The 12380-nt window shown below is 35.9% G+C and overlaps 1 protein-coding gene across 3 annotated transcripts in view; it reads right to left on the bottom strand.

The window, feature by feature from the left end:
* Positions 1–12380, bottom strand: part of Inpp4b (inositol polyphosphate-4-phosphatase, type II, 105kDa) — a 353691-nt gene that overhangs the window by 66508 nt on the left and 274803 nt on the right. For all 3 annotated transcript variants that reach the window (XM_005400857.2, XM_005400855.1, XM_005400858.2), the window contains 2 exons: positions 10720–10860; positions 6446–6543 (listed from right to left, as the gene is read on the bottom strand). In XM_005400857.2, coding sequence (XP_005400914.1) covers positions 6446–6543; positions 10720–10860 — 239 coding nt within the window. The remainder of the gene's footprint in view (positions 1–6445; positions 6544–10719; positions 10861–12380) is intronic.

The raw sequence follows: 12380 nt of genomic DNA, 5'->3' as shown, positions 1-12380 counted from the left end.
AAAGTTTTCCGAGGCACAGCAGCACGGTTTTAGACCAACTCCAAACCACAGTTTGTACCTTTCAAAACCATTTATATGCAGAATAATAGCATTTCAGAGTTGATTGTGACCTTCTATTGGAGTTCTTCACTTGTTTCAGGGGCCTCAGCCAGGTGCACTAAGGGAGGGGTGTCCTCTTTTTTAAAAGCCAGAATCCTACCTTATTCCCTGTCAGTTAAGCAAGTCTGAGATTCTGATTCACATAGGAGGCCTTATACTCTGCTCTCTCTTGGGGCTCCTTGTTGACTTTCTGGGTAGTTCTATGGGCTATACCATTGTGGTCTCCCCCAGGACCTCTCGGCAAGACCCAAGAGCAGGCCACCCTGAAACTTCTGCCTGTAAGCATGTGTCCAGCATACCACCTTGGAAAACTAAAGACAATCCAAGGTGAAAACTCCTTTCACTTCATTCAGTTGCTCTCATCATACCTTTTAATTTCTCTTTTTGTGTTCATAGTTAAGTTTTCTGAGGGTGTGCTTTTCACTATGTCTCTCTACTTTTTTATTTAATCTGAATTATTATTAGTACATGTTTGCAGGACATCAGAATTACATTCATTCTGGGGAGCTGGTGCATGTACAGAACACATCTTAATTCTTTTTACATCCCGTTCCTCTCTCCTGCCTACCCTCTCCCTGTATCTTTTGGTCCCTACCTTATTTTCAAAACCAGAGGGGAAGAAAACTCAGTCCCTTAGGTTATAATGTGGTCACATTTCACACATTTTCTTTTTTTTTTTGGTTTTTGGTTTTTGTCCAGTACCGGGAACCGAACTCACGACCTTGCGCTTGCCAGGCAGGCGCTTTGCCACTGAGCTAAATCCCCAGCCCCTCACACATTTTCATTAAAAATATTCCATCAAATGTCCTCAGTGATTCAAAACAACCACATCCAGTAGCATCTATTTAATTCTCATTTTTAATCTTGCTCAACACATTAGACGTTTTTGTTCACCTTCTCCTAGGAGATATTCCTCTTATTTAGCTACACTTTGTTTCAATCTGGAATAACTTCTCTACTCTATTGTGGGTCCTTCTTTAATGCTTCTTTTTTGTAGTTGTGGATAGCCCCCTCTTGAGATGTCTGCTTTCTTATTTTTATGTGGACTATGTGGAAAACTATTCAAATAATTCACCTAAAATTAATTACCCATAAAATATTAGACGTTTATTTTCCTAGTTTTGTCAGTGGAATGAATGCATAGATACCTTTGTTTTCTATAGTGCTAAAGGGAAAGCTGTGACAATGCTAGAAATATCAGAAGTGATCAGGGAGAAAGTAAAGCTCTTCAAACAACAACAGCAAAAACAATAAAACTAAATTATTCAGGAAAAAAATCAACACTGCTAAATAGTAACTATCCTAGTGGAAAGAGGTTTCAAGCTAATGCAGATTGTTCCTTGATTGCACTAAGTCAGTGAGTTGCAAGCTACCAGGAGCACAGTGTGATTCATCTTCATCATCTCCAGTGACTGGCACTGAGTTTTATAAGTAATATTGTATCCACCAGTGTCTGCTAAATTGAATGTGGACTTCCAGCCAAAATTGCATTTATAGAATGAAATATATGATAACGTTCTAGTAGGTCTTTTTCTAAAATGTATTTGGTATGCAATCCTTATTGCTGTAGTGGAAGAAATACTATATGTAAAACACAGGCATGTCAAATTTTGCAAAAACCTTTAGAACAGCTGAAAAAAGCCCTGCCTGTGTTTTTCTTCTTATCCCACAGTGCTCCAGAGCCCATCTTTACTGTACAACCAAAGGAGTCAATAAATGGTAGCATTTCAATGAACATGTATGGCAATATGTCTTTTTTGGTAAAGGGAATTATATCTGAGCATTATTATTAGTGAAATAATGGTAAGTATGGATGTAGTAAATTGATGGTTTACCCCTTTTCCCTTAAAAACAAGTACGTGATTCAGCTTTCTTGTCACTGGGACAAAGTATTTGGCATCCACAGTTTAAAGGAAGAGAAGTTTATTTTGGCTCACAGGTTCAGTATGCTCAGTCCATGGTCATTTGGCTTTAGGCCAGAAATAGCATGGTGTAAGATTATGGGGGAGGAAAGAAGCTCAAGCCATGGTAGCCAGGAAGCAGTGAGAAGGGAGAAACCACAGACAATAATACTTCTTTTTAGGTTATCTCCACAGTTACCTGCCCCTGTCAACTAGGCCACACAGGGACATTTTGGATCTAAACCACAACACAGAGAGAGACAGGGGCTGTATCGGCCCCTTCTCCCAAAGCTTCTGAATTACATGAGAGGTGTGACAGTGCCTGTGAAGTGTGGGCTCATTTGTGCTAGCGATTTACAGAAGTCTTCTGCCAATTATTTTATTCCTAATGCATAAATGAACCATTTTAATGCTTTGAGGATGCAAGAAAGAGGACTTGAAAGATGTCTGAGATCATCACATCCAAAGGGAAGATCAGAGAAGCAAGAAACACAAATACCTGCCCAGGGGAATCTTCCTGCTTGATGAAAGGGGCCAGTGAAAATCACAGGCAAGGCCCAATGGAAAACACGTAGCTCTCAAAGATCTACTGTCCCTCAGATTCAGTGTAGGGAGAATTGTCTGAGAGTTGCATCACCAGGTAAAAAGAATCAGTACAGGGAAATCCAGGAGTCAAGGTGGAGTAGTCAGGAAGAGTACTTTCTGATCTCAATTTCACAAAGTGTCCAGGAAAGGGACTGCCCACTCTTAGGATTTCTACATTTGCTTTCTCTGTGATGGGCACCTCCCAATTCAAGATACCACGAATCCTTCAGGAGAGACACAAAAGTCACCCTGCTCTACCCAGCCTTCCACAGCTGTGTCTTTCCACAGCTGAAAGGAGATGAGAGTGAGAGCATAACATCTAACTCCAAGTAATGTTTATCCCATCAACATTGAGTTTTTAAATAGATTAGTCTATAAATCAATAGCGCATGCTGAACATACTGAAAGAGCCTTTGATACTGTTGATGGGCAATTTTTAATTCTACATTCCTCTATTCAATTATCATTCCTAAAAGGTGAATGTTCAGTAAAGTTGGTAACAGTTACTAAAATGAAACTATTCCATATTTGTAGAAGACTAAATTCAGACTACTGATGAAAACTATTATACACATAATGGAACTAGAGAATGTGTTGCAGATATGTGTGTTTTAGCCCATAACATTTTCTATATTCAAAAAGTAAAAACATAAAAATTATTTGATAGAAATCAATACTTAGGATGAAGTCTTGATAGAGCAAATTTATTAGTCACGTCGTTGCATTAAAAAAAAAATCTTCAGGGAATATTTAACCTCAACTAGAGATCATACTCATAAGTGAAATAAATCAGATCTGCATGTGTAAGCAGCATATTGTCTCACTAGTGTAAGAACCTGAAAGAGTGAATAAAAATTAGGGGGCATGATAAACATTGTGGAATAAAAGGAAACTGTTCAAAAGTAAATAGCAAGTGGGATGAGGGAAAAGAGAAAAGGAAAAAGGGAAAAAGTAAGTATATATATATAGACAGGATAGCTAACATAGTTGTACCACTGACTTATATTGCTTCATTGAAAGAAACAGTTAAGGATTAATTATTTGATTAGTCTTGCATGTCTATATTTGTTTTCTTGAGTAATCACTTTGAATTATCAATATGTAAAACAACAACCATTGTTAATTCCCTGTCACCTTGTATGTAGTTCAGTGTTGCTTGTACTGTTTTGTGATACTTTGTAAATGGTTGTCTGTTAATATGTTTTCATTTTTTTTACTTTTAAAATAAAAAAAAAAAAAACATAAACTATGTGGGAGCAGTGGAGCACACCTGTAATCCCAGCACTCAGGAGGATGAAGCAGAAGGATGGTTGCAAGTCAAGACCAGCCTGCGCTACAGAGTGAGCTCAAAGCCAGCTTCAACTGCATAGTGAGACCCCAAAAACAACAACAAAAAACCCCATATAGTACACAACTAACTCATTTGTAAATTGTTTGAAAACAAGGTTTGTAAATTAACATGCAGTGCATTCACAGTAGATTAATTCATGTAGTGATCTTAATGTGTCCTTTAACACTGCCATAAACTATCTTTGATTGTACATATAAAAGAAAAGTAATAGATTTTTTGGATTGCATTGTAGCTCCTTCTTAGCAAATAACCTAACCTTTATTTACATGTGTCAGAAAGCTTTAAGAATTTTTGCATGCTGGAATGCAACCCAAATTATGCTTTGGGTTGCAACGCTTCTACAAGAGACATAATACAGTATATGCTGGTATAATTGTACAGGTTAAATTTGTATTTATGTTATAAAGTATAATAGAGCCATACTACAACTCCATTCTGTAGCAAATCTACAGTAATTTTATCTTAAATTTTTAGGGAACAAAATTGGAAAAATCTGATATATTAAGACAATTGTCCAATTGATAAAATGCAGCTGGTTTTATTTAAAAAGCCCTCTTCTTCAATGAATAAATTTATATGTTTAAGTTTCTAAAGACATTTGGTTATGTATCTAACTGTTCATATCCATGGGTTCCACATCCATGGATCTAAGGAACTGCAGATAAAAAATATTCAGAAAAAATTACTGCAGCTGTCCTGAACATGTAGAGACTGTCATTACTACATACAAAAAATGTAACATAACAACTATTTAGATAGAATTCAGGTTCGAGTACATTTTGTAAGTATGTAATCTGGATATCATTTAAAGACTATAGCATGATGTACCTAGGTTATATGCAAATACTGCCCCAATTTCTATAGGGGCTTGAGCAACTGTGTATTTTGGTATCTATCCTTGAACCAATCCATCAATACCAAGGGACAGCTCTATTTAACTGATACTATGAAATATACTTCATATTATTAAAAATTTTAAACATTTGTTTTAATGCAATGTTCAGGTCACTTGAATATGTAATTATTTTGCATTTCTTACCTCAAGCAATACTTCAGAAAGTACTTTGGCGTATTTCTACTTTAGATGACATGATTATTTTTAGTATAGACCCTTCACAAACCTCGCCAAAAACCTGTTTTAATATAACCTGTTTTGAATAAGGATGGCGTGTTAGTGTCTTCTAACACTAGTATGCATCAGAAGTCACTTGGAAAGCTTATGGAAATGTGGATTTCTGGCGAGTTTAGTAGATCTGCAGTGAGGGCTGAGGCACTGCTGACAGGCTCTCACACACAGTATTCAAAAACCAATAAAAACAGAAATTAAGTTGTTGATAAAAATTCTGAGGCTTACTCACAAAGTACAAGTAACTTTTAGGAAAAAAACCCGCTAACATTCATACTGCAATAAACTTCAATCATTACTAATATAATATACTTTTGCTTACATATATTAGCAATTTTTAAGGTAATTAACAAAACTTCAAATTCAGAATAGGCTGTTTGCTGAAGACTCTCCACCTGCTTAGTTTCATTTTGGCAAAGCATAATATTTGATGTGAAATAAAATAATAGAAAAAACACAATATAAATATTACAAATAAAAATTTCAATATATCTGTACACATATGACACTATATTTTGATACAACGTTCATTAGGTTATGAAATGTTTTAAATACACTGCCATCTAAGAAATTTCAAACCTCATATCAGATATATAGATCAGGTAGCAAATTACTCATAGTTACATAACAGATAGAGTTTGATTAGAGCTTTCTGTAATAAAAATATTACAGAATTTCCTACTTTATTAAATCTTAGCTTGCAAAAAAAAAAACCCTAACTTGCAATCACTGTGAATATCTCAAGATCTCAGCATACTTATATTATTTGTAGATAAACTCTGAACATTCCTAATTCTCTGATTTGTAGTACCTAAATTTTATCTACTTAGTAGTGGGGGAGAAAGAGCTGTAGAACACTGAACAAGAGGAAAAATATTACAAAAGTGTAAAACATGTTTAGAGGCTTGGATGCGTTGAATTTTTCACAAATGATATTGCAATAGGTGTATACAATAAATTGTTATTTTCATTTACATTCCTTAATACCCCATCATGTAACTAGTATTCTATTTGATTTTCCTTTCATACATGTACATGTCTGATATATTTCACAAATTGGAGACAAGTGTAATTTAAAGTGTTTTACGTGGTAAAGAGTTACACAACTTTTTACTGCTCTCACTTGACATTTCTAACAATAAGTTCCATAGTTTTAATTTTTGGCATTTTCCAAGATCCACTGTGAACAGTGGGACACATTCTAGAGTGCAGTCAAGGTAATGAGGCAGGCACTGACCCACTAGCGTGGCAGTCAAATAATCTCAAAGTTCTTTTCATATCACATCGTATACTTCTTCAGTCACTGACTTCACTGCCTAACCTCTCCTCTAGATTTGTAATCAAGAAATTGTTGTTACTATTTTCTTGAACTCATATACTTACAATCAGGAGGCATCTTTTCCATAAATACTGTGTAATATTCTTTAAGGAGTTCAAAATTTTCCTGATTAATACTTTCTTGCAAAGAAACATCACCAAACCTAACAAACAGAAAAAAAAGAAAGCCATGATAAGTTTATAAAAGCTCTAAAAAGTAATACTTTTGTCTTGCCTTGTCTTTTTAAATGGATGGCAATAATCTCCTAAGGAAGAGTCTTTGGGTTTTTAAGCAACATTGCACCATGGTGATTTTAAACAAATTCCCATCTCCACTGGTCCAGATTTGACCTATCTTTTCTAACAATACCCAGATCATCTCCTATCATCAAATGTGAATGTAAATAATACATCGAATGTCAAACATCACCCCCCGTGTGTGCATAATTAATACTTAGGTAAAATCACATTTCTTGCCCCACACTATACCTCCTCTGCAGGGCTCCAGTTCTGCATGTATAGAAAACTCTCTGTCACTTTGTGTCTCTTAAATCCTTCTCTGTAGCCATGGAGCTTGGGGAGGGCTCAAGAAGTCCAGGACTGCACACTGCAGTGCACACACTCATCACACTGTTGGTGGCTGTAGGTACAAGTACAGCTCCACAACCCTCGTAGTGGTTCACTTTTGCAGACATTTTTCTTCTGCCCACGAAGGCCTCGACTTCTATACCGCTGCCTTCTATCTCCTCTTTCAGAAAACATTTTCTTCCTACATATCACTGAGGGCTGTCTTCTCTTGGACAATTCCCTATTTCAAACTTAAGAGTCCCTTTGTCTTTCTGTAAAACAATTCTGTATAAGTGGTCTCTGGTCCTGATTTCCATCCGAGTCTGTATGTGCAAATGTTAGTTTATATTTCAGTGTGATTTGTCCCCCAAACTTGAACTGGAAGAAAACCAAAAACTGAAACCACTTCTTTGTATGGATAATTTCAGAGCTTGCCCCCAGTTTTGTCATTACATAGGTTCAAAGATGAGGCACCACTCTAGACTTTTTCTCACAATTTATTGATCTTTTAAAACTTCTGGTCTTACTTCATTCTTTTTTTCTTTACCACTACTACTATTACATATTTACTCTCCTAGAGCTGCCCACATACTCTAAAGCTATGTGTCTAGCTTCCTTCCCTTTCAGCTTACCCTGTATAATATGTTCACATAGTTCACTCTCTCAACAAATATTTATTCAATAACAACTGTGTAGTAGCTATTGTACTATGCACAAATGAAATCTTGGTAAAGTTAACCTAACCCACATTTCATCATATCAGCTCGCCGAACTTCAGTGATTTTTCCACTTTCCATAAAGACAGCGTTTTCCCCTTAGTTTAACATTTAACTCCATACAAAGGCCTCCAAAGACGCTTGTGAGAATATAGTTATACACTTTTCTTTTACCAGCTGTATTTTAATTTTTTTAAGAATTCTGACACATGTTTCTCCTCTGACTAGAATGTCTTACCTTCCTTCTTGGCTAAATTAATTCCTATTCCTCTTTCAAAGCCAATGAAAGACTCACCTCCTCTCTGAGACCTGCCCCATGAACTCATTTCCCATTCAGGAATCATTTTCTTTCCTGTACTCATCCTGTCTGATTACTGCGGACTTCTTGTCACCTTCGTTCTCCTTATGTCTTGTAGCTTGGAAGAGCAATGCCTTGTCTAACCTGTGTTCAATATCTACATTAAGTTGATTGTGGAATCCTGGAAGATCATTCCAGGAAAATCTCTACAAGAGTTTTACTAGATTTAAAATGTATTCCTTATGATCCATTAGAATCTTTAATCAACCAGAATCTTTTTTTATTTTAAAAATAAAAGGAGGAACACATTAACAGACAGACAACTTTTTACAAAATAGCAAAAGAACAGTACAGACAATACAGAGTTACAAACAAAGTGGTAGGAAATTAACAATGCTTGTTGTATTATTACATATTGATATCTTCAAAGTGGTTTCTCATGAAAACAGATAGAGACATGCAATATTGATCAGTCAAGGAATCTTTAAAAAATAACACCTTTGCTGAAGCCACATAGGGATGTGCACTAAATATCTTTCCTCAGAAAATTTATGAGCTGAACCTCTAATCCCCACGGTTATAGCATTTAGTGAAGGGGGCTCTGAGGAAACACCAAAGTTAAATGAGGTTGTGAGAGCAGGCTCTGATCCTACAGGATTAACATCCTTGTGAGAAGTGACTCTACATAGTCTCCCCAACCCCCTCATGTGCACAAGGTCATGTGAGCACACACTGGGAATAACAAGGTTGGCCACCTGTGAGCCGGGAAGGAGCCCTCACCAGAAACTGAATCAGCTGTCACTGCACTCTTTGACTTTCCAGCCTCATCAATGATGAGAAATACTTTTTTTGTTATTGTTTCTAAGTCACCTACTTAGTCCATGGTCTTTTGAAAGAGCGACCCAAACTGACCAATAGAATTAGCATTACACTGTTGAAGAATAGTTGCATACAATATGTTTTGCTTTCAGGTGAATATGCAGTAAATATTGCAACTAGACAGAGCAGGATGCCTCACGCAGATGTTTCCTGGGAAAGCTCAAAATTCTGAACCAGAAAACAGAGGAGCAGAGAATAGAGAAGAAGTGATCTGCTCAGATCAGTATTGGTTCTCAGAGTGCTGTTCAAGCTCAGCCCTCCTGCTTCCCTCAGCACTTTTCCTTAGCCTGCCATTTTGCCCCCTTTTCAAGTGTGTGTTTCATATAGCTGGCAGGTATGAAAAAATGCATTTTGATGTGCAAGCGAGATGAGAAGGAAAGGAAAGATACTTTCAGTAAAGTGACTGACAACGGCAAGAGTCACAGTGACATGAATGATGCAAATTAGTCCAATCTGAACACTAGACAGTCCTTGAAAAGGCCAACTAGTCCCTGGAAGGACATAGCAGTGTGTCCCATCTCTCTCAAGGTCACACTCACAAGCTTTAGCTCATTAATGCAACCTCTAGGTGATCTAATGTACCAAAGAGGACACAACTTTAGTGCCATCATACCCTTCTGCCCACGTTGAACAATTCATGTTCTGGGATATCAGTCACTGTGAACACTAAATTTGCTGTGAGTGTAAGAGATAGATGATAGATGGATAGATAGATAGATAGATAGATAGATAGATAGACAGGGAGAATTGTAATGTAATTTCATCTTTGCTACTGATTTCAGAAGTACTTATTTGTCACAGAAAACTTCCTGTACAATGTAATGAGTACAATTATATTGTGATTTGTGTACACTATAATAAAAAGGACTAATAACTGTGACATGGTTTGGAATTCTATCTATAACACACAGCTTCATCAATGACTTGTTTACTGACAGATAAGAAGGATAAAAACCTTGTTGTCCAGAAAATATCTTTGGGGGAAGATGAATAGGAGAACAAAAAGTTAGAAAATAATAGATGAAAATAGGCATTTTGCGCATCTTTGAAATTCTATAGGATTATAACTAAGGAGTTTTATTTTAGTAAAAGACAGTAGTAAAGAGGTAATATACACTTAACAAGTCATGGCAAGGAATAAGCATTGTACTTTAAAACTCCCTAACAGGAAAGAGACAGTGGCAAATGAATTGTACAGAAGAAAGCATTTTAATTAGCAAAGACTATCAGCCTCTCCAAAATTTGTCTATGGGTGAGCTTCTCCAGCTAGATGATAAGTTCTCTCTCTAAAATTGTTTAAGACTGTGTTCTAGAAATTTCAACTGTTCTTTACACGATTTATAGTCTCCACATATGAACGACATAAGATGCAAAAATTAAATTCTGTGATCATATAAGTGTTTTATTGACAATGACCTCAGGAATGGGGTCAACAATTATTTATTGTTTGAGAAAGTCATTTTAAAAAGTGTGTCAACATTATCCCAGAGTAGCTATTAGAATAACAGAAACAAAAGAGAAAAATGGACTGTACTTTAGGTCCACAAAATTAAATTTTAATTTTCCGTGTATTTAATTCACATACATGAACGTAAAATTACTAAAATTTGATACAAAGGTAGGTGTTTGGAAATGAAAATAAAGATAATACTGGGGCATTGACATCAGTATTTTCCTCAGTGTCATGGACACACTTAAATTTGATTTGGGCCAGAATTCCTTAAATATAAATATTTCCCTTCATATATCAAATACTTTGTTACTGATTAAAAAGGAAATGCCTTTTAAGTTTGTCTACCTGCAGAAACATGGGGTTTTTCAGCATTTCTTTAAAATGAAAAAAGGAAAAACTCAATAATATCCTTATACCCAAAGCTTACCTCTCAGCGAGAGTTTGCTGTTCATTAATTCCAACATTAAAAAGTACTGGATAGACGTGCACCAACTGTCCTTCTCTGATCTGCAAAGGGAGCGACTCAAACATTGTGGCCGGAAGCTTCACCTCTACCACGTAGTTCTCGCTGAGGAAGGGAAGGGACAGAGGTAAGGAGGGATCTATTATCGCATCTATTATCGCATCTATTATCTATTATCGCATCTATTATCGCATCTATTATCTATTATCGCATCTATTATCTATTATCGCATCTATTTCCTGTCCTTTTGGGTTCATTGGAAAGAAATAACAAAGCATGGAATATTGCACGGATGGAGTCTTTGGCTGCCGTGTACTTATTTTCTATTCATTCACTCAAGAAATATTCTGTAATTTCATTACGGAGTTAGGTGGCAAGAAGAATTTAAAGATTTGTTCACGTTTGATTTCTTTACATGACTTTTTAGCTCCATGAGGAAAGGAGGCATATTTGGTTCATTTTTTAAAAATACTTAAGGCTGTGCACATAGGTAGTCTCAATGTTTGCTTTCTTGATATTTTAAAAATCCCATCAGTCTCAAGAATAAGTGATTTAATAATAGATTTTATAACACAGGGAAGCCTAATAAACCAAATCATTTATAATATTTCTTGGCATAGCCCAATTGCTATTATTATTGATGAATCACCCTGTTTGTAATGGCTTGAAGAAAATGAAATGGCTTAATCATTTAAGAAGTAACCTTTTGGAATCTCGCTCATTTTGCATACATGTGTATATATCTATATCTATCTATCTATATAAAACTGAAAAAATATATATAACTGAAAAACATTTTTATTGAAAATTTCCACTCAAAATTACCCTTAATGTTTCATGTTGAAAATTTAGGCTTCACAACATATGTCAATCAAAGTAGTGGCTTGTATATTTTGAAACTTTATATGCCATGTGAACTGAGCATAGAAAGGTAAAGAGTTTAGCATAGACATTTGGAAAGTCCATGTGTTTCTAGAACTGCAAGAGTTGTGGGTTGTACTGCATTACTCAAAAAAGGAGCACAGGAGAAATTGTGAGTCTCTGTGAAAATCTTTTACTTTTTTCCTACTGCACTAAGCACTAAGGCTCACTGACTCACAGACCTGCTTTTTCTTAGCTGTGAACCAGAGTCTTGGCAATGACCATGAATCCGGCTACAGGGATGTTAGCATTGCCCTCAGATTGATGGACACATTACTTTTCTTGTTTAATTCTTTCAATGCCCTTTACTGTTGCCCAACTAACAGAAGGCTGATGGTCATTTCAAGCCTTTCAAGAATAATGAAGTATCAATGCTTATACTTAAAAGTTGCTTTGACAGTGAGGTACACTATAAAATTTTTGTTATAACTTTTTCTCAGCTTATTTAAGGCATAACTGACATAAATGCACACATTTTAAGAATATAATTTAGAGTTTTAGGGAATTTACAGAGTTGTGCATCCATAACTGTAGTCACATTTTAGAACATTTCTATCACCTTAGAAAGAGCTCTCGCTTCTATCAACGTCACTTCCGTGATCAGCCCCAGGAAATCTTTACAGGTTTTATTTTTCTGCATACCTCACTGAATGGATTCATACAAAGTGTAGTCTTTTCTAGCTGGACTTCCATCTAATTTTTCA

This window comes from Chinchilla lanigera, unplaced genomic scaffold (genome assembly GCF_000276665.1).
Source record: "Chinchilla lanigera isolate Chin_1 unplaced genomic scaffold, ChiLan1.0 scaffold00070, whole genome shotgun sequence".
In the NCBI taxonomy this organism is placed as follows: domain Eukaryota; kingdom Metazoa; phylum Chordata; class Mammalia; order Rodentia; family Chinchillidae; genus Chinchilla; species Chinchilla lanigera.
The sequence above is the reverse complement of the archived record's forward strand: the minus strand, read 5'-3'. Positions and strand labels throughout refer to the sequence as shown.